Source organism: Cupressus sempervirens, chromosome 6 (genome assembly GCF_028749045.1).
Source record: "Cupressus sempervirens isolate cs-2001-9-10 chromosome 6, ASM2874904v1, whole genome shotgun sequence".
In the NCBI taxonomy this organism is placed as follows: Eukaryota; Viridiplantae; Streptophyta; class Pinopsida; order Cupressales; family Cupressaceae; genus Cupressus; species Cupressus sempervirens.
Genome location: NC_143123.1, coordinates 644,308,662 through 644,332,361, shown reverse-complemented (window position 1 = coordinate 644,332,361; position 23,700 = coordinate 644,308,662). Strand labels below are relative to the sequence as shown.

The 23,700-nt window shown below is 36.1% G+C and overlaps 1 protein-coding gene across 1 annotated transcript in view; it reads left to right on the top strand.

Moving 5' to 3' along the window:
• The first annotated feature begins 431 nt into the window (after positions 1 to 431).
• LOC149553866 (acetylornithine aminotransferase, mitochondrial-like) overlaps positions 432 to 23,700 on the top strand; it is a 57,698-nt gene continuing 34,429 nt past the window's right edge. Inside the window, exon 1 of the mRNA XM_089789228.1 lies at positions 432 to 1,220. Coding sequence (XP_089645354.1) covers positions 690 to 1,220 — 531 coding nt within the window. The 5' untranslated portion in view covers positions 432 to 689. The remainder of the gene's footprint in view (positions 1,221 to 23,700) is intronic.

The following is a 23,700-nucleotide window of genomic DNA, read 5'->3' as shown; positions in this document are numbered from 1 at the left end:
TTGCTCAAGAAGATAAACAAATAAATGTATGGGTGTGGGTAAAAGATGGATGCCGGTCAATCTCTACACAAAACGCACCAAAGACTTAAAAAAATAGAAAAAAAGTCAAATATGTTTATTTTGAGATTCAGAAGAAAACACATAATTATACAGGTCATGAAGATCAAATGCTGAAAAGATTTACACATAATTATAGAGGTCATGAAGATCAAATGCTAAAAATATTTTTCGCTCTTTTGAAATTAGTCAATAGTGCAATTTGTAGAAACGATAGCAGCGTACAAAGATAGAGAGATGTCCACATTCATTTCTGCAGAGTCGTAACTGACTAGGATGCTCCCCGATGGACGCACAATTCGGGAAAAAATCCGACAGCCAAAACTTATCCAAGATCTTTTTGCCTAAAATCAAATGCTATGAAACTTCTATTTACATTCTACATGTTATTTTCATCGAGCTATTTTCAGCAAACATTTGTCAAACGAAGGTTTATGGTTCGATTCCGCGAGCAGGTAGTTGTTCTGTATACATTCAATGGAAGATACTGGGATAAGTAAAAGCATCAGCCAGGTTCAATGAGCTATCATTAATTTTAAAAACTCTCCCTTCCCATTAATGCTCTTTTCATCTTTAACGCTGGCGGATATTTTCGATTTCACAAAAAGCCAGTTTTTATAGCCGGAAGAAAAATGTGTTCTTTGATTTTCCACAGTGCTACAAATGCTTCAGGGCATTCGTTTCGCAGCCCTCAGTTTGAATTCCGGGAGATCCAGAGATTTTCAACGAGCGTAGGCTTTTCGTGCAATTTTAAGGTTTCAAAGCTGAAAAGTCCTAGCAGAGAGTTGGCTTTTGCAGGTCGAGGTAGAAAGTTTGCAGGTGGATTGCGGGTGTCTTCTCGCCTTGTCACAGATTCTATCAAGGAGGATGCTTCTTCTTTACAGAATGAGAACAATACAGGGTTAGGGTTTGATGGAACGAGCAGGAGTGTTATAGAGGCTGAAGGCAAGTACTTTGTTGGAACTTATGCAAGGTCTCCTGTTGTTTTTGTGAGGGGGCATGGCTGCAAATTGTATGATGTTGAAGGGAAAGAGTATTTGGATTTGACTGCTGGCATTGCGGTAAATGCCCTTGGCCATGGCGATCCGGCTTGGGTGCAAGCGGTTACAGAACAAGCAGCTACGTTGACTCATGTTAGCAATGTTTTTCATACAGTACCTCAGGTATGGAGATTGTAAACGGCCTATTTTCTATTTACCTTAATAATTTCAATTCTTCTGAATCTCCTCTGGATGAAACTAGTAGATTCTATTCAAACTTGTCGCCAATTTTTTGATCGACCATGTTTGTTTTTACGAAAACGATTGATGTAATTCACTCTAAATTTAGAACAAACTTAGAACAAAAGATTGAAAATCTTCAACTTAGTTCATCTAGAACACTGTCGACAGTATATATATTTCTGCAACAATGGTTTGATCCACACGTTTGTCTTCATTTTAAGTTTGATATGTTTTTCTTGTTTCATGAAATGTCTTCTAATGGAATTTTTTGTTTATAAGATTGAAATTAGTTGTTCATCTAGTGCTAGTATTAGTTTTGACTTGTGCAGAAAACTTGCCACTCTTTACCGTTTTTATCGACAATTGTCACAAATGAGGCTATGTTTTTTTGGTTATAACTTTAAAATGCCCTTTTTTGGGGTTCATGTTTCAAGGTTGCAGTAAATGCTAAAAACACGATTCGTTTCTGACTATCTCTTTTTTTTTGGGTATATTTTCCTTAAGGGGTGTCTTTCAGCTTAGATCCTATGACTTAAGAAGATCTGTTCCATCAATTTCTTTCAGGGTTTGTGCCAAACCTGAAATTGGATCTGATAGTTTACCTTATTAAACTTTCAATATTTGTATTTATAGCCATGCAATTTGTGTCTCCTGTGGACTTGAGTACATACTACAAACCTTTGCTAAGAAAGTCCTGATGATTGACCACTTGAGCTCAACACGTTTGACTTCCTGTTCAACTACCATGTTCTCACATTTTCCTTCTTTATGATATTGATTAGTCACATTTGTGATCTTGGTCAGAAAACAACCAGTGCTGCAATTGAATAAATGCACAAATAATTGTAATGGTCACATTATAAAAATATATTGAAAAACTTAAGTGGGTGCAATTTATCAGTTTTAAAAAACTATTCTCTGGATTGTTTATCACATATCATTGGTTTAGATCTTTTATCAGGATTTTTTAAAGCTATTAGCAGCTAATTCTTTGATTGAAAACCAGACTAGCTGGATAGGCCTCCCTGATGCCAACGTATCTGATATGTATACAACTGAGATATATATCAGATGATATATGCCCACATGTTTGATATTTAAAAAGTTTGGCATAAACCTTCCTAAACTGAATTAAAGAAACTTCATTTATGCAATTTTTATTTTATTTTTCGTTTTTAATTTAATTTAATATTTTTAGTATACGCTTTGTTTTTCTGATCATTAAATGGCAGTGTATGGGCTGCACCCATTTGATCAATGATAAAATGTTTTACACCTATTTATTAAAGCTCCACCATCCACCAAGCTTGGTTCAAACTCATGACAGATCAGAGACCACATGCTGCCTCAACAGCTATCAAGCTTATCCATATCTTCCAGCCAACACATCCATGCTCCGTATTACACTTTTTTTCCAGTGGGAAAATGGAGAAAAGCTGGTGATGTATTTATCATATGAAATAACCAACAACAATTAGAAAACTATAGATTTTGAAACCAAAGACAAACAAACTCATATCAGATACCATATTGATGAGCTCTCCGAGGCTCCATTTGAGCCTTTACCACATTCTGACCGCATTGAGGATGATCTTCCTTGACACTGACTACCTTTGGCATCTCTCAATCAAGCGACACACTTCTTTAATATACACCCCAAATGCTGCAACCAGCCAACACGAAATTGAACATTTGTTTCATAAACAAGACACTGTTCTTTGCTACAACCTTCCTTCTGAGTAGGAAGGAATGCAGGGGTGAGCGGGGGAATTAAAGGTCATTTGCGTTCTTCTTTTTCTTGATGCCTAATAGTAAATACTATATCAACCTTTCTGAAGTGGAGCACCGTTATCCGAAGCACATCCTCAAGTTCCCTCATATAGTGATTCTAACTTAGCCGCTTGTACATGGTTCCCTCTATTCACCTGCATCCAAAATTGTGGCCAGAAACATGGCCGCAACTTCTATTAACCCTATAGCGATTATTAATCTTCAATAACTCATCTCGTAGCTCCACTTTCACTATTTGAATACTGAGGCATGATTTATTCTAAAAATGAACTTCAACCTCCTGTCGCTCATTTCCCCTAAGAAAGATACTTGGTGCTTTTTAGTTACCGACGTGAGCAAGTATCCAATATTAATGCTCTGAGCTCGCCACCCAAAGTCACAATGTTCGGAGAATTTCATGGATGAAACTCAGAATTTCCCACATTTCAAATATTCTGTAAAATTCGTTAAAGTTCAGCCAATAATTCGTATGGTATTATGTGCCAATTTTTTTTATTAAAGTAAAAATTTTAAAATGATTTTCATGATTTTGAACAATTTTTAAGGGATTTTGACTCATTTTTAATAAAAAGCTGTTCTCTGGTCCTAACTTTAAGGCATTAAAAATATTTTTGCTTGCAAGTCGATGTGAGCAGTTGCTGAGTGCTACTGCTGGGTGATAAAAAAATATTGTCTTTATTGCTGCCATTTTCTGCATCTTGACCTTGAGGCGGATTGAGAGAAGCAAGTCTGTTCTATGGCTGACAAACTTGGCATTTTCCAAATCAAACAAAACTTCTGATGCTGCATTCTTTCCTCTGCCACATTCTTTTCCTGTGCAGCATCCACTGCGATTAGTTCGATTTTTTTAGAGATTGTTTTAAACCATTCAATATAGTTAAGTTTCAAACTTATCTATATATTTTATAAACTTGGTAACTATATAAATCAAATTGTATTAAAATGCTCATATATTTATTTTTTAAAGAAAAATAAAATTTAAAATGTTATTATTAAATATATCAATTAATTTTTAAAATTTAATTTTTAATTAGTTGCTTATTGGATTTAAAAAACTGTTATATTAAGTTAAATCAAATATAATTAAATTATGCTTTATTGAATCAAATTTGATAAGCTTATATGTTTCATAATATAATTAAATGATTGACATGATGCCATTTTTATTTATAATGGTAGATGATGTAATGTTAAAATATTTTGATAATTTATTAGATATATTAGCTATTTAAAAATAAATAAAACATTATAAAAGGTGAATTTAATACAATAGTTCTCCTTCCAATTTTTCACCTGCACCGAATTCATCCGAATTTTACAGTTACCAATTTCAAATTTGAATTCAAATATTGCGACTTAGCTCTCACTTGTTACTTGTTAGAGATTCAAACCAGAAAAGAAGATAAGCATCAAATAAAATAAATGAACAAAAGACACAACAAATTGTCTTGGGTAAACCCTCCAACTTGAGGTAGAAAACCCAGCCACTATTGTCACTATTTATTAATGAGAGAGCAGAAGACTTCTTTAAAATGCGTAAAAGTAGGCCAAAACTGAAGCAATGGTCATTGCCCTTATGATCTGCAGACAATAAATGAAATGCCCATTTGATACAATCCCTCAACGAATAATATTAAATCAGCAGCTTGAATACGTCTACATATAGATCACTATCCAACAAGGAATATCAATCTATGAATTCCTTTTGGAAGAATATATAAAAATACCTTGACTCTTCATTGTCTTGCCATTACAAAGTGAATACCCTTCAATGTCTTGACCCTTCATTGTCTTGACTCTTCATTGGCTTGACTCATCAATGTCTCGTCCCTTTAAAGTGATGACCCTTTGACGACTATAAATAAAAATAGATTATTTATATATTTCAAATTTAGGAAAGAAAGATAGCTCTTGACATTATAACATCAACACTTCCTCTTAGCTAGGGAGGTATCTTTCCAGATATCCGTGTCATGGAATCTCTTAACATGACACCCACAATGGCTAGACACATTTGTGGAAAAGAGTTCATCACAAAGTCTCTCAATGTGATAACATCATGGAAACACTTACATAATGTCTGCCATGTATACTCTCATTTGTGGAAAGAAGTATTTACACAAGTGCCCATCACGGAACCACTCAATGTGATGTCATAGAATCTCTCAACATGACGCCCACCATCACTACTTCCATGTGTGTAAATGAGCACATCTCTCAAGGGCTTTCATCTCATATTTCTCCATCTCAAAGAAATATTTATCACAAGTGTTCTCATCTCATATTTCTCTCTCATAGAGAAATATTCACTACAAGGACTTTCACCTCATATTTGTCTCTCATAGAGAAATATACATTGCAGGGGCTTTCACCTCATATTACTCTTTCACAGAGAAACATACATCACAACAAATCTTCGTGATGACTCTAAAGCTCCAAGCACTTGAATTAACCTCCCGACCTCCTTGTTCAAGATTGCCTGCAATGCTTGCTTTAGAGGAAGGGTTTTGAACACACACCTCTAAAGCTTCTGACATGCGAGGGTCCAGGTTTTTCCTCCTCGATCCTTATCCCAGTTCACCCTATTTTGAAAGAGTTTGCAGAGCTACCAATGTCATATCAAGATTGAATGTGCAATTCTGTTCTCTGCAGTTGAAGAGTTTTTCCAAGGATTTTAGCACCTGGCCTTGCAGCATTGCAACCCACTTGGTTGACATCTCCACTTCTTCACATAGCTCCCTCTTGATCACTGCCTTAGATTGCAAAAACTTTTTCTGGAAGTGAACTCCCCTCTATTGGTTGTAGAACCTTAATGCTCTAAACTTGTGCCTTGCTTTCTCGGAATTTAACTCCCTCTGAATGTCATTTACTTCTCCTAGAAGAAGCTGATCACAAGACAATCTAAATAGGCTCTTCTTTGAGAGATGTCTTCAGTTATGTGCCATCAACTCAGTCCTATGATGGCAAGCTGTGTCTTCATTGTTCAGCCCTCGTGACTAACTCACAGAATGCAGCAAGCTCTTCCTCCCTTGAATGAAATCGCTCATCATCCTTATTCTCCTTGATCCGTCCCGGAAGCATTTTAGAGAGATTACTAATAGTTCATAGGTTCAACCTGTATTCCAAAGGGGAATACCAATGCTAGAAGCATACATGATTAGCTATTCTAATGTATGAATTAATAACTACATAAAAGATTCATGAACATTATTCAAGAGTATGAAATATTCATCTCTTGATTGTCTAATCTTCATGAAAATCCACCTATTATTCTTTCCTGATCGTTGCACCTAAATATTCAATTCTCCGGATATGCCCATAATAGAATCAACAACAAGTATGTTGAGATGGTGAATGTACCAACAGTAAAATTCCATATTATAAGATATGAATAGAAGCATCAACACATTTTGTATCGCCAGAAATAACTCTCAAACAATCCAAGTAGTGATCAAACACTTAGAGTGAAATGCTTATGCGAATATTGCAAATCACATCTTGTACAATAAGTCTGGAATTATATCACTGTAGTGTCTATGCATACATATAATTTCCAATTGCCAACATTAGAAGGTCTGGGCAAAAATTTAAACCCTAATATTAGGAGGCAGCTACTATTCAGGCAAAACAACAATTATTAATCTTGTACAGATCTATCCACAGACATAATAAATAAAATATCTCAATTTAAAATCCAAGTAGTCACAATATTAAATTTGATAATAGACTTATCGGCAAATTTGTTCAGACCAAATAGTTCTTAGATGGCTTCCCATGAAATAAATGATTCCAAACCACAAGACTTTACTGCAACCAACTCACGCCACATAACCATGAACTATATTGCTATGCTGCAGGCTCTACCTACTGAACACGAATGATTTAAGTTACCGATTCAGATATGGATTCCGAAGCCAATTCCAGAAGCGGACAAAGGATGCGGAGATTTTTTTTTTCCAGATGTGGATGCGGGAGGAAATGTGTATGTGTATATATATATATATATACATATATATGCAGGGAAAACAGTTCTGGATTTAATGTTGCAAGGAGGATAAATCAAGCCATTAATAGATCTTGTTTTGCTCACTTTTGATGCTGTTCATACCATCAATGGCAAGATAATCCAAACAGCAGGAGGTCAGGCAAAGAATGGACAATAGAGTGGGATGCATACATGGAATCTGGGCAGTGGCTTGTGTTAACCAATGGATGGCCCAGGTTTCTGATTACAATGTGAAGGATGTGGTAGAAGTGCATTATGAAAATTATGGGAAGACCTCCTTTCACACACATTAAATAGATGCATCCAATGAGGTTGCAGTTTCTGATTAATAAATAAGTGCGAGTTTCAGCTTGGACAATATATCCATTTTATCAAGTGCATCATCGTGTCTAGTTGCCGCTGGGCCCGCGGATGCTCCTAGATGCGTCCGGAAGCCCTGCGGATGCTGGCAGGAAGCCAGATGCATCCAGGAGCCTGCGGCTGGCTTCCTGCCAGCATCCGCAGGGCTTCCAGATGCATCCAGGAGCCTGCGGTTGGCTTCCTGCCAGCATCCACAGGGCTTCCGGACGCATCCAGGAGCCGTTCGCGTTGGATGCAGAAGCCTAGCCTGTAGGAGACGAATTGGTATCCTAGTGAATGGTCTGTGATTTCTCCTACTTATTTTTTATTTGTATAATCACAGAAGATAGCTTGTGCACACAGAGCTTAGCTCTAAATGCAAAATCCAACAGAGCACTAATTTGTGTGACAATTTTATATATATATAAATAGCAGCACCACAATCTGTATCGAGGAAATGAAAATTATTTCTCCGCAGCTGTATAGACATGTAAATATATCCTGTAAATTTTAAAAATTCTCTTACCTAGTAAGCTGACAAACATTTTTGGCTGTGGGCATCTGTTTGCCATGGCTCAGGCATTGCAGAGGTCTCACAGAATGCATTGTGGGATCAGCCACAATTAAAGGTCTCTCCTTTGCTGTTGAACCAGGACTAATTGGTATCATTCTTGTATCTTAGACCAAGGTGGCATTTGCTGCACTTGAAGCATGAAAGTAGGTTCCGCAATTATTGAATGACACAGGGGTCACTCTTCAGATACTGCATCACTGTGCATAGCTCCAGTAGAGAACAGCTCTGATATTTGATTTATGAGAACATAAGGCAGGTAATGGTCTTGTTAGAATCTCAGACTTCTTGAAGAGCCGCACCAAGGAAGTGGTGTCCCACAACAAACTCACACATTCTCCTGACTTCTAATGCCCAATACTGTGACCTGTCAACATTAATAGCTTACAGATTAATGGTACCATACATGGCCCAGGATGAGTGTTAGTAACAGTAACATCTTCCATATTTCCATGCTAAAACTGTTCTCAGTTTCTGGTTTTAATCTTTCTTTCCAGATTAATTTTTTGCACCACACTTCATGCCTCATGTTAATGTGTTGTAGCTGCGCAAACACAAATATATCTCCCCGAACTGGACCTCTAGAAAGATATGCAGTGGTTCTTGGAAGTGAATCGACCCAGTAAATACTCCAAGAAATTATATTCGGCAAGCCAGCAACTATTATATTATTTCAAGAACTTCAATTGCTGGCAGCAATAGTAGTCTACAGCAATGCAGACCTCCTGAAATATAGTTTGGCATCAAATATTAATATCCAATGACTTAAAGCTCTTCACGGCGATACAATCACCACAAAAGGAATGGTGTTGTTAATCCGCTGAAATATTTCAGAGTAATATTGTTAAAAGATCAAATATAATTTCAGTTATAGTTATCTGCGATGAAATATAGCCTCCCAAACTACAGATAAGACTCCAGTTATACTTCTCACATTGTAGTGTCACAAATGCACACATTAATATATATTGGGCCCCACTGGAAAATACACAAACAATTGATTATCCCAAATAGTATTCTTTGCACTAATATGGGATTTCAAATGGTTTATTTCTTTTGTATTGTCCAATGACATTACACAGCTAACCTCTAAATGCCCGTGGAAAGTAATAAACCTTTGATGAAATTATAAATATGTTGCTGCTGATATTAATAAAGTTGCTATATATTTAATACTCAGAACTTAATACAATCACCAGAATTATTTCCATATACTCTATGGTGAAGGTGAAGGCATACATATAGAATCAGACTCGACAGAAATAATTTAAATACTAGCATAAATGATATACATAAATGGTTGAATAATAGAAGGCTCAAATCAATAGAAACATCCCATCTGCGAATGTGTCTTCACAGAGAAACTTCACTAATTTAATACAGATGTAGACTCCGTCACAAATCTACCACTAGAAGAAGAACAAAGTTTCCGTTTCCATCCAGCTCCTGTCAAATTCCCGAAGGTTTTCATCTCCAGATATTTCTGTTAATGTCAAAACATCAATTTTTCTATCAAATCCAATAAAATCTCTGAACATTTCAAACCTTAAGAGTTTGACAAGTCTCCATTATTATCTGCCCCTGCTCTCCCCAGATCATATTTGCTTTGACACCATGTTGGAGATTCATACCAGGAAAAAAGATAAACATCAAATAAAATAAATGAACAAAAGATACAGCAAATTATCTTGGCAAACCCCTCAACTTTAGGGAGAAAAACCCAGCCACAAACATGTCACTTATATATCAACGGAAGAGCAGAAGACTTATTTACAAAGCCCAAAACGAGGCCCATACTGAAGCAGTAATCATTGCCCCTATGATATGTAGACAATAAATGAAAATACCCATCTGATACAATCACTTAGCAAAGAATATTAAATCAGCAGCTTGAATACTTGTACATATAGATCATTATATAATAAAGAATATCAATCGATGTCTGCATATATGAATTCCTCCTGAAAGAATATTTAAAATTGCCTTGACTCTCTTCATGGTAGGAAGCAAAGTAACAAGAATCGGAATCGGATCGAAATCGGCAAGGGCGAATCAAATCGTGAATCGGCCATGAATCGGAATCGAATCGGCCATGAATCGGAAAATTTAAAAAACCCTTGAAATTTAGTGAGTAACTTATTTCATAAACCCTTTATCGCTGATTCGATTCACCGATTCACAAAAAATCGTTTGGCTTGAATTGAATCGCTGAATCGCGTGAATCGCATGAATCGCCGTGATTCTTGGAACTATGGTAGGAAGTGAAGAATCTTCAAGATCTTGTCCCTTTAAAGTGAGGACCCTTTGATGAGTTTAATAAAGAATAGATTATTTATATATTTCAAATTTAGGAAACAAAGATAGCTCTCGATGCTATACATCGACAACACCTACAACCAATATTCCTTCACTATGTGAATAATAAGGCCATGTTAGCTCGCGATGCTATACATCGACAACATCTACAACCAATATTCCTTCACTATGTGAATAATAAGGCCATGTTCTAAAAATGCACTTCAACATCTTGTCGTTTACCTTCCCCCAAAAAGGCCAACGTGAGTGGAGTGTTTATTGTTAATGCTTGGAGCTCACCCCCTATCATTATGAAAAATGACTACTAATGAGCACCATGGCTATCAATCTAGTGGCATCTAACTTTTGTTAGACTGTCCATATCACACTTTTTAATCTTGAGAATCCACAAGCATGAGATCAAAACTTTACACTCCTGTCATATCAACTTTGCTATCTTCATTGAATAATAAATGCTCTGATGTTCATGAACCAATGCCAATGGTTTTGTTGTCCTCTCCTACTGAGTACTCATGGATGTCTTAGTGTAGTGCAGAGTTGGATAAAGAGTTTGCCATCTCATTTCTTTCCTAACATGGGTTATTTTAAAATCTTTAAAGAAGCATATTGCTTACCATATTGGATTCATCCACTTTGGTAGTTTTTATTTGTTTTTTTCTCGCCAAATTACATTGATAGTTATGAGGGAATTGCCTTCAAGATGTAGCCTCTTAGATATTAATTCAGAGTGTGGGTTTAAGCCAAGTAAAGCAGCGTGAATGTCAAGATGATTGTTTGTGGTGGCTTCTAGATGCTTAAACTTCACACAAAGCACCTTCGCAGTGTGATCACGAGCGACATATCTAGCTTCACTCTCCCTTGGGTTGCTCCTAGAGGAACAATTAAAGTTGATTTTCACCCTGTATAGTCCTAAAGAGAAAACACTTACTTAATGTGCATTTTGTAATCATTTTTGCTCACTTTAGTGTGTTTCTTATGTTATCTCACATTGAACCTAATGGCTTCGTAGTTTGAATCAAGGTACTACCTTCTTCAATCTTGCTTAAAATTCCTATGTTGGCTCTAATTTCTATGCACAATTTCCCATTTATCATCCATTCACATAACTTATGCCCCGTTGGGCCCCACTTTAGCACTTAAGCTTGACTTTCTCGCTGATCTTTCCATTTTTCGCCAAAACTCTTGTTGATGCATGCTTTATGACCCACCAAACAGTAGAACAAAATCTTGAGGTATCTTATCCTCTCTCGAACAAAGTCCTGTGAATGCTAAGATTGCAAGAAGATCATATGATGTCTCCAAGGTTCCTTCTATGTCAAGTCTTTACTATGGATAAGCTTGATGGTTGATGTGATTTTCTAATGATCATAAGGGGCCTTATGTATATTTGGTCTCAATTTTTTCAAGTCATATTGGATATGGGAGCTATCAAAAGTTTTTGCAATGAGGTATATCTTTTTTGGGATTTTTGTAAAATATGCAGAAATGAAAGGGGATAGGGTTCAAAAATTCTATTCTAAGCCTAAGGGTAGTGACAACAACAAATGCTATTATGGTGGACAAATTCCTTAATCACCAAGCTCTTCTTCGCCAAGTTATATTACAACTACATGTGAATTGGTGCAATCTTCAAGGGTTATGCAAAAGATTTTCATACCACCACATACACCATTATAGAGAACAATGTATATGAATGATAGAAGTTAAGCATATGCATGAAAGGGGTTCAAGTTAACTTTGCACAATGATTTAGAACCACTAAAATGTCAAAAGTATGAACCAAAAGAATTCATCAAAATGCCATCTTCTCCATCTCAATCACTACCCTTTATCTAAACTAAGCTTATGTAAATGAGGAGATTAAGAGAACAAGCAAGCACTAAAACACATCAAGCATACACTAAACTTCATTGAAAACTTTAATGCATTAGTAGCTCATAGCAACAATCTCATATATCCTCCTCATTTGCAAATGAGAAATGAGACTTTTATATAGGTCCACAAATACAATGGTTGACCCAGATGAAAACAATAACAGATGCCTCAAATTGTGCCACATAAACCCTAATCAAGGTTAGGGCAAAGAAAATAGAATCTACATTAAGGCAAGATGGAATCCACTACTGTAATGGGTAATAAATGCCCTCTGCACATGCTCTCTTAGGAGGAGAGGGGTGTAATAAATGACCACTACACACACCCACTATGCATTAAATGCATCTATCCTTGATTCCATCGCCTGAAGGGATGGAATTGATCCAACACTATCTCTAACTACTCTTTGTGCGGATACTTGGTGCCAATTCTTGCTCGAATTCCAGTTTACAATTGCTCTTGCAACCTCTCCTAAACTCTCTTCCCAATCCAGTAACAAGTGTTGAGTGGTGTTCATGGTATTCAAGAAGATGGAGAAGTTCCCAAAATCATCTCTTGAAAACATTCAGTTGAAAGAACTTCAACTTGCCTTTCAATTTGTTCACTGTTATTTCATTCTCTACCAATCTTTGTGATAACAAGGATGTAACTGTTTTGGAAACCCCTTGCTTGATGTTGTCAACTTCCTTTCTCCATCGAGGAGATTCCTTCGTGAAGCTTTGAAATGTTTCTTTGGCCGTGATCATTGCACTATACCACTGAAGGAAGTCATAGACATCCTTTAACCAATAACTCCACCATCGATCAATGCCTGCTTGGGGGTCTCCATCAGATTCTATATATCAGAGATCACCTCATCCTGTGAAATTTGTTGATCTGTCCATGGTTCATCCATGCATTGGATCCTAGAGAGTACAACTAATGCCCTACCATAAACTTGTACAATTCTTTTGCATACTTGAATGCTTCTTCTTGAATTCTTTCCACACAAACCTTTGCACCTTGGGCAATCTGCTTGATTCTATCAATATCATCTACTCCTTCAACTGAAATACCCACATGAGGAACAAAAGACGAACTTTCTTCTCTTACTAGATGAGGTCTCTTGATTTCCCTTTTTTGCTTCTAGTTCCCATCTTCCAGTTTCTTCATCCTTTCTTCCAAAGTGTGTTCACACAAGGCATGACCAAGATTGATTTTTGTGACATGGTACTCATCTGGAGTTATTTGATCCTTGATCTTGTCAATTGTAGGAGTTGCAATTTGCAAACTCCTAGATCTTGATTCGTACCTTACAATCTTAGTGAACCTTTAAGCTTATCCCTTTTATTTGGATTGGTTGACTCAGTCCATAATTTCTTCTAATTCAACTGTTGGGTCACCTCTTTTTCTTGACTTTTCTAAATCTATTGTGTTTCCATTCTAGGATAGTTATTTTTGATCTCCTTGTATCATCAGTTGATCTTTCCCTTTCACTATTCGAATGTTGATTTCCTCTTTGCCTCTTGGACTATCCACCATCAGTTCAGGAGTTGCAACCTCTATGGTTGAAATCTCTACCGTTGCTGCCGAAACTTCTTTCTCTTCTAGATTAGCCTTAGCTTCCATCATTTCTCGCTCCAAGATTGCTCCTATACTTTCATTTGTACCAATATCTTGATCTTTACTTTTTCCTTGAGCAAATTTCTCATATGCATTTATACTAAACTTGTACTATACTGGCTTTGCCAAGTTTTTGTCTCGCTGCTTCTCCTTGTCTCCACTTCCTATCTCTCAAAAATTTCTCTCTTGCACATTAGGAGTGTGACTTGGTGAAGACGAAACATTTCCAGACCTTTGCTTCTTCTGTTGAGGTTCTTGAATGTCTGGCCTATTCCTTGGCTGCCTTTCTGGAGCTTCCTCTTTCCCTTTCCTATGTAGTGCACTTCCTGACCGAGCTAATCTTTTTTCAGTACTTCGTTTGGATATTTGCCTTAGCTGTTCTTCCCTAAGTGGTTGATGGCCCATCGATCGATATGTGAACCCATTCTCGGGCACAACTAGTTTGTTGAGTTTATGATCAATTTACCACTTTGTAAATTCCAAGACTAGCTTAGATAATATGTTAAGATCTGTGACATCCTTCCTTTCCTACTCACATAATTGCCCTTTTTGGATTGAATCTCTTCGCACTACATTTAGGTCTTCCTCCATTTGATTAGGTACTTGTTATATGCTGCAAGCTTGCATATTATGATCATGTTTAGGGGTAATTTTGAATAAATTCTCTTTTTGATTGCATTCCCATTTGTGGCATTTGCCCAAAAATCTTCGATGCATTTTATGTTAGTACTTTGATCTTGCCACTAATTTGATCTTGTTGTAGGGATCAAAATCAAAACTTTTTGGATAAAGTGGTAGATGGAAGAAGTGGAGTTCATCCGATGATCTCTCTGCCACCTTTAGACATGGCATATTTCTTCGGCCCCTTCTGAATCTTTTCATAAATTGTAAGTTGTCGACTAAGCTCCAATAAGACCAACTTATCTGTTGGGTACCTCAGAAGCTTATATGGCTCCAAAGAAAATCCTTGAACGTAGATGTATGAAATGGTAGGGAACTGAATGAACCCATCTCTATAATCTTTTACCAACTTTATTACTCCAATTGACAACCTAATGTGTAGCCTCTTTTGCAGGTTCCTAACAATACACATAGCAAAGACATCATTAACTTTTGCATAGTCATCCTTGGAATGCAAGTGCAATTATGGGGGTAGCATTCATGAATTTTCAAATGTTGAGTTCTACTCCCAGTTGTCCCTTTGCATCTCAATCCATCATACTTCATCACTTGAGCTAGTCTATAGATAACATAGGAGCTCAAAATTTTTTCTTTGTCTACTCCAAGTTTACCTGTTGTTCATTGAAGTTGTCACCGATGAGTCCAACCCAATCTATCTTACTGACTTCTCCAACCACTTGTTCAATGAAGTACCACATCCATGCTTCAAATCGGTAGGATAGAGGTATCCTAAAAATATAATTGAGCATTATGACCATGTTGCTATACTTCCGCTGCAAGTCAAGCCATACCAACTCTTTGGGAATCTTGGAGTGGTGAGACCTATTTTTTTTCAACCATTTCTTATTAACGACTTCCTCAAAAAATTGTGTCCAGATGGTGCAGACTCTGAGTGCCTTCTCTTTTGTTTTTGTGACCATCTTCAAGAGTGAAGGGATCCCAATTGGATTAGATATGGATGCTGGAGAGAAGTCTGCAAGGATATTTCCATTTGAATCCTTGACTGTTCTATCTCTGGCGCTAACATGTTTTGCATACTTCACAATTGTTTCAAGATGTTGACAAGCTAATGGGAAACCGACTACTACAACAATTCCACAGTTCACAATCCGAGTGGCCAAATGCGTAGGCTTATGCTCTTTGTATCCAAACATCCTTCAATCGAGCTCATTCATATCGATGCCGCCAAGGTTTGTATCTCCACTTTTTGCCCATTTCAAAATGATCTTCGATTCACGTTAGAAGCCTCTCTTCTCATTCTTTATTAGTTGTCCTCTAGGTCGCTTGTTCTTCTGGGTTCTGCCATTTCTTCTTCTTGCAAAATAGAAAACTATCATACATAAGAGCATGAATTTGCTCCAGAATTTTTTGTCTATGCTTTTCGCAAAAACCATGTGCTTCCAACTTATTGAACAAAATTCTTTCTGATGAAATTCATAATCTTTTTTGAACCCTTTGTAATTTCCAAGAAAACTTCCCTTCTTTCTCTCCTCAAGAACTCTGAGCACACACTTTTTCGAAGAAATCTCTTAAAACCCTTTCCAAGCCTTCTATAAATCAACTTTTTCTTTTCAATTTGCTTCTTCAAGTTCTTGTATGAGAGAGTGAAATAAGAGGGTTTCCCTCATAAAAAGTTGCTTTAAAATTGTGAGCTAAAATTAGGCAATTGCTCTTTACTTGCCTCCCAAGCATCTAATTTCAAAAAGATTGTCTGCCACTTGTCACAAATTTTCTTTGCTTTTTTGGGAAATTACCAATTTTACCCTTTGAACTTCATGAGGAAGTTACTTCTCCATAATTTATCCAATTTTGTTTTTTTTGAAAATTAAATAATTAAATAAGAATTAAAGTCAATAACTAATTAATTTGATTATAAATCTCCAAAATTCAGTTATTTTAATTCTTTCTCACATTTTTGGATTTTTCTTTTGAAAATCAATCAATTTTAGAATTAATATTTAATCAAGTTTGAACACAAATCCAAAAAATAAAAAACAGAAATTCCCCTATCCCATTCATTCCTCAAAAAATCCATTTTTATTCTCAAAATTTATTAACTAAATATTGATAAAAATCAATGTTTAATTAAATTAACAAACTTAATCCTACCTTTTCTATCATTCAAGAATTCTGTTTAATTGCTTTTTGGAAAATAGAATTCAATCCCAAGTTTTTGCCTTTTCAATTTTTGACTAATCAATTAAATATTAATAAAATTAATATTCAATTAATCTTGAGTATTACTTCCAAAAGCAATTTCTGGTTTTGAATCGATTAAGTAAATATCAATAAAATCAATATTTAATTAATTTTATATTTAAATCCATAAAATCACTTTTTCATTTTTGAATTTGCAAGCACTTTCAAAAAAAGCAACGTGCCTTCAATTTTGATCAAATTTGAAAATTTATGAGTTATTTTCAAAAAATTAATTAGACATTAATAAAATATTAATATTTAATTTGTTTCTAATTTTATTTCCTAAATTGCATTTCTTTCCCCTTTCAAAAACTTTTCAAAGTCAGCCTTTTTGTAATTTCCAGGATTTTTTCAAAAATTTCTGTTTTTGATTTGGTCACACATTCACTTTTTTGGAGTTTCTGAAATTTTGAATTTTTTAGAACTTTCCTCAATTAACACCAAAATTCTTCATTTTCCTTAAAGTGGGGATTTGGGTGAGTGGGGGGGATTGTTTAGGGGGCTAAGGATTTCTTTCCTTTGGAACTTTTCCATGACTTATGCAAATATGCCCTCAAGAACAATTGAATTGGTGGAGGACCTATCAACCGAAATTTGGTATCCCTTTAACCCAATGGAGAACCTATCCTATCTTTAGAACCTCTTGAGAGTCTCTTAATCTGCGTACAAGATGTTGTACCACAACTGATTGCTCCTTTATGCTTAGGTGGCTCGATGGCACTCCTTTGGGTCAAACCAAATCAAAGATGGTATATCCTTTTCTTTACTACAATATGTATGTACTTAACCACCTCAACCAAGTTCAGAACTTGAACCTGTCCCTGACCTTTGGAAAAAATACTTGAGTATCTTATGTCACAACCCCTGAACCTAAGGTCATCTGCTTTTTGTAGCACTTCCTCCTCCACAAACTTACTTTCAGAAAGCCTGGGGGGAATCCAATACCTGCCTCTTTTGCCTTGCCAATGAATATGTTTACCATGTGTTTTTTGAGTGTGGGTTTGCCTATCCATTTGGAGTCTTTTTGGACTTATTCCTTCCATTGATTTTTAACAAGAAAGCATTATTTCAGGTTCAATCTTCAGCAGCAATAAATTTGGCAATAGTTTCTGGTCTGTTTTTTCTTCTTGTGTACTTTGGAACATTTGGAAATTGTGGAATAATGATGTGTTTAAAGGAATGGATAGGCATCTTACGAGACTCATGTATTCTAACATTGCTTGGCAGGTGATTGCCATCCTAGAGCTGACAGAAAAAATTCCCTCAATTATTGGGAAATGGCAAAGTAATGGTAGATAGAAGGAAGGTTGCACATGGATACACTACAGTTAGAGAGAAAGAAAAGGATGAGTTCAATTGCACACTAGCTGAGTTCATTCAAAAGCTCAAAACAAGTAATGAATGGAAGAGGAAGCAAGGAGAATGTCCCAGCTCCAACACTACTACCTCCACTATGCAACAGGGTGAAAGCTCCACTTCCTTGCTGCCCACTAGTTTCATTATCTACTTCCCAATACTCCTCGGAGGAAGAAGAAATGCCCTGCCTTGAGGAGGAGAATGATCAATATAATTTTTCATATTAGATGGAGGGAATTTAGTTTTGAAGAGTCATTATTGTAATATTCATTTGATACTCGTGAGATACTAGTGTTGGTTCCCCAAAACCACAGATTGGAAATCCAAGAGCTTGCCAATTCTCCAATAGGATTCCACAATTAGTTTTGGCCAACAAACGGGAGTATGTCTTGATTCCCCTGTTGCACTTCAGGCTTCGCTACACCTAGGCAGGTGGACTTTCACTTCGAACAACTTCGCTCCACCTAGGCAGGTGGACCTTCACTTCGAACATGATTACTTTTTCCAAAGCTTTTATATAGCGAATTTAAATTTTACGAGTTCTCCAGTTGGCAAGGTCCTCAAACTCGATCAAAATGAAATTGGATGTTGAGTGCTTAAAATGGTTGAATGCTCGGAATGTTTGAATTGATTAAATGTTTGCAAGAAGGAAGTATATTGATTTTTGACTTTGAATATAGATCCAATTACTACAATTCAATGATTTTAAAAAACTAGTGCCTTTGCTTATTTGAAGATTATCACGTACAACTTTATAAAGTTCTATGCACTTAAACTAAACAATTTAATAATCAAGACACGATAGATCAAGTATATATACACAATTCTAAACTAGTCCAAGGTAGGGAGACAAATTGACATAGATACAAAAACAATTCAATATTTCACCATATCTATAATGATCGAGTTTAAAATGTCATAAACGACCTTGTCCACTTCTGTGACATTTAAATTGTTTATATAATTTAAAGATGACTATATTATAAAGGACGAATCAACTGTAGTTTAAATCTCAAAACCTTTAAAAAAAGTAAAAAGACTTATTTATCATTAAACAATAAAAATAAATTTATATTTCGGTCATCTTTCTTACTCCTTATCCCTCCATATAAATAGATATATCACTTGTTTTCCATCTCATATACTCCCATTTATATCTTTGATTTCACATAAGAGTTATGACCTTCTGTATTATAATTGCAACTTTTACACATTTATTATCATAAGCACTTGATATAGTCATCGGGCCTCCTACTATTATTATTAATTATTAATTATTTACGACATCATTCAATTTTGGAGATTCTAGGCATTTTGGTTTTGCAAAATATTATTGGCCATATTGGTCTCCACGTTCAGAATTTACAATTTACAGAGAACTAGATAATATGAACCCTGACAGCTTGAGACATGAGCCGAACTTCCAAAGTCGAACACATCTACTCATCTTTCACACGATTGTGATTGTTGCAGGTTCTAATATTTTGAAGGGCAATAAACTCGATAGTCTGGCGCGTATGGGATTTAACCTTTTTCCTCCATCCTTTGCAAGATACGAACATGGGCCATCCTTTTTAAGCCATTTGCGAGGCAATCTTCCATTCTGAGTTCTGTTGTGAGGTTTTCACATTGTTGCCTCAAAATTTTTGGGGATCCCTTTTTTTCGATCGCCTTGGCAAAATTTTTGAAGTTGTCCAATTTTTTTTTTTTAATCTTTATGAAAATTTTGAGTCTTGGACACCTTCAGGCCAGAAGGGAGAGGGTTAGATTTATTTTCACCCAGTTTCAACTTGATTTTCCAAAACGACTAATTTCATGAATTTTCAATTGAGGTGGAAAGACGGAACATCACCTACCTTTTCTAAAATTTCAAAAGGCCCACAAAAATAAGGAGCTATTTTGGAATATTTACCCAATTTTAATGAGTTCCTTTTAGGTTTAGGGTTTAGGGTTTAATGGCCTTAGCCATCTAACTCTTGGTACTATTGATTGGATATAAGTATAATCAATATCAACTAAGAAACATATATCATTGATGTGTAACTCTACTAGGGAAACTGGAATTCTTAGTCTTTGCTTCATGGGCTTCTTAAAATCCTCAAAGTAGCTTGTCATGATAGTTTCAAAATTGGCTCCCATATGCTCTATGTACTCATTTATCTGCATAGCTATAGACCTATTGGTCTTCCAACCTACCTTACCAAAAGAAGGAAATGCATTTTGTACATAGAAGAATATACATATCAAAATGGAACCAAGGCTGAACAATTTTCAAAGAACAACACTTGGCAGGGTGAGATTGTAAATTTTGTACTTAGACAATTTTTTTTGGAAATTTGGATATAATTGTATAAAATTGAATAATTTTCAATTTTTTTTTTTGGTTAGATTTAAGTTTTTTGGAAAGTCTTGAATTTTTTTCGGTGAGCATTAATTTTTTTTAATGGTGAAATCAAATGGGAAAATCGATTTTACTCTAAAGAAATGATTTTATTTTTGTTAAAATTAAAAATTAAAATTGCATAGCAAAATCAATTTTGGATTTAAATTGCAAAAATTGGCATGAAATGGGTTTAGTTTGCCTTGAAGATTTTAGAGTCTTTAAAGAAATTAGTAATTTAAAATTAAAGAAATTAGTAATTTAAAATTGAAAGAATTGCTTTGGCTTGCCAAATCGAATTTTTAATGATATATTAATTACTAAATCGTCATTAAATGGAAACATTTAGCATCTTAAAGGCTTTATTTACTTTATTTTTTGCAATTTTTGGTCTAACCGGCAATTTAATAATGCAAATTTCATTGTGGCAAAATTAATTTTTAACTAAGCATTTAATTGGGGCCAGATTTGTGTTCTAATTAATGTCTTTTGCTCCCAGGGTGCAAGTCAGCCAGCTAAAGAGAGCAAGCAAAATGGGTATAAGAGGAAGCTCTTTCCCCTTATCTCCTCATTTCTCATTCTTCCTCTTCATGGTGTCTGGCGATTTAGACTAAGGAGTAGATTTTTTCTTCCTTGGACGATTTTCGCAAGGGCAGATTGGTATTTTCCTTGGATGATTTTTTTTGCAAGGGCAAATCTGCACTCTTCTTGCTTGGCGAATTTTATGGGAGCTAAATTTTGAGGGAGCCGAATTTTGTGGAAGACAAAATTTTGATTTTCAAGAGGGGCTGCGATTTTCTCCTAGAGATTGGACAATTTTGTTGGTGAAGAAAACAAGTGATAAAGTCTGATTATTTGGCACATGCATGGGCAATTTCAAGTGGACAGAATTTTGATTTCTTCAGCTAGGGCATCAATATTTGCAAGGGGTTTGAAATTCTTAGGTCTGATCCTAAATTCCAAAAGAAGACTCGGCCATTGGTAAAGGTAAGTTCAATTCATTTAGAGTTGAAAGGGGTCCTTAAGTGGATTTCGCTCTTTTGTTCTTGTCTAGATTTGTTTCCCTCGGTTCTTCTTGCATTCATCATCCACCACTTTGTCATCCCATCCTAGGTTGAAGATTGGAGATTGATAAGGGTAGAATCCATGATAGGACATTTGAAGAGGTAGAAATAAGCTAGACCACCCTAGCTATGAAGTTGGGAGATATAAGTGTAGTCCATCTTAAGGCAATGACGAGGCAGAAATAAGTGGTAGTCCCACCCCTAGGTTGAAGATTGGAGATTGATAAGTGTAGTGATAGGACTTGGCGAGGCAAAAATAAGTGTAAAATCCATCGATAGAAAGAAGGTTGGAGATCGATAAAGGTAGTCCATATCACTTAGAACGAAGGGGCAGAAATAAGTGTTTAAGATGGTAGATGTTAGTGCAAACAAGAATCCTAAGGGAACAAATACTAAGAAAGACAGAGAAAATGATGCCCAAAACAACTTTCTTCTCGAAAATGAGGCGAATAACCAATACCAATGTCGGTACAGTAAATATGATACAGGTAAAGGACATACTAAAGGAAGGACAATTCCCCATGGAAAAGATCTACAAAAGTAGAATTGGCTGCACGAAGGAGAGAAAGGAGTCACCAGATCATCGAGGCTCACAGTGGCAAACTTCAAATCAGAATATGGCGATCTCATGGTGCTTCTCAGTCGGATCATGGGCCTAGCTCAAGGTATGCAATCCAAAAACTAAATGTACTTGTTTATTGATGAAATTGCAAATGGAAAGGGCAAATTTGATTGGGCTAGAATTATGAGTGAAAATCTAGAATTACAACTTAGGGCAGTGCAAAACTAGAAGCAATTCCACACGGGGTCCTAGTCCTTCTATTTGATTGTAAGCCAACAAAGGTTGAAGTGCGAGCTTTGGTGAAGAATGAAATCGGGTGAAGGGCGAAATATGATTGAAGATTAAGATTCAAGAAGCCCTGCAATTTCAAGAAAGAGTGGATTAGTAGAAGAGATTTGAAAATATTTGAGGCTAGGCAAGGCTTGGCTATTTGTGCAAGCTAGCTTGGTTGAATTCTACTGGGAAGGTTGGAAGACCAAGAAGGTTAAGGAAGGCAAGGATAATGGGGGAGATTAAGTTCGATTTCAAGGTAGTGGCCAAGAGCAAGGCTCTCAAGCCGCAGAAAAGTTCACATCCAGGGAAGCCATCGAGGCCAAGGCAAGATTACCCCAAGTGCATGAAGACCTCATCCTTTTACGGTCAGGACATCAAGTACAAGCAAGTGCAAGTGGTGATGAGAAAGTTTCTAAGGACAAGCTCAAGCATCCAAGGCTTCACCTTATCTCAAGGATTGAATAAATTTATAAGATAAGGTTGATGAGGTGGCACTTTTATGTGCATGCAATCAAATCATGCCAAGTGTCCTATGTTCTCATTGGTTGACAAATTATTGGAATTTTCTCATTGGCCCACAAAGTTGGTGCCCTCATTTAATTAGCTGAATAATGGTAACCCTAATTAGGGTTTGTAAGATATAATCTTGGCCTTGATTTTGCCTCTTAATCTCGGCTATTCATTGTAATTTGGAGCCTCTGTATAAGGCCATTTTGCTCTCATTTGTGAGGGAGTTATGTTGGAGAATTGTTGCCAAAATACTATCAAAATTGTTCTCTATTCATTGTTGTGGCTTGCATGGTGGATATACATGATCATTTTGGTGTATTGCATGGTTCTTCTCATCTCTCAAATTAAAAGTAGGATTTCATTTCATGTTGCTAGAGTAGAAGTAGATGGCTAATTGTATGGTGATATTAGTAGATGTTTGATAGGGATCTATAACTAGGCCACTAGCATCCTAGCGACTTGTTGGGGAAGCCTTGTGTGGTAAACTAGTTCTTTTTCCTTTGAATCATTGCATCTATGAGGGTGGAGCTGTTGGTAAACTTTCATTAGATTCGATCCCCGTCCATTTGCTAATCTTTCCATTCATAGGAGTAGGAGTAGAATAGCGAGTATTTGATTAGTCGAGGTTTTGAAGAAGAAGGTTAAGAAAGCATAAGTCATTCGAACACTTACCTTCCATCACCATCAACATCATCTGACACTCGTACCGAATCACCATTACCATCATCCCAAAATCCAAGTTGTCTTTGAAGGAATAATGTAAGTCAGCCTACGTGATTACCAGCAAATCACATTGATATACTGAGTTAGTATCCATAGTTGTAAGGAACATTGGAGTTATTCTCATGTCCCATGGGTATTAACTTTTCAAGAGAGGAATTTTGTGTTGATACTC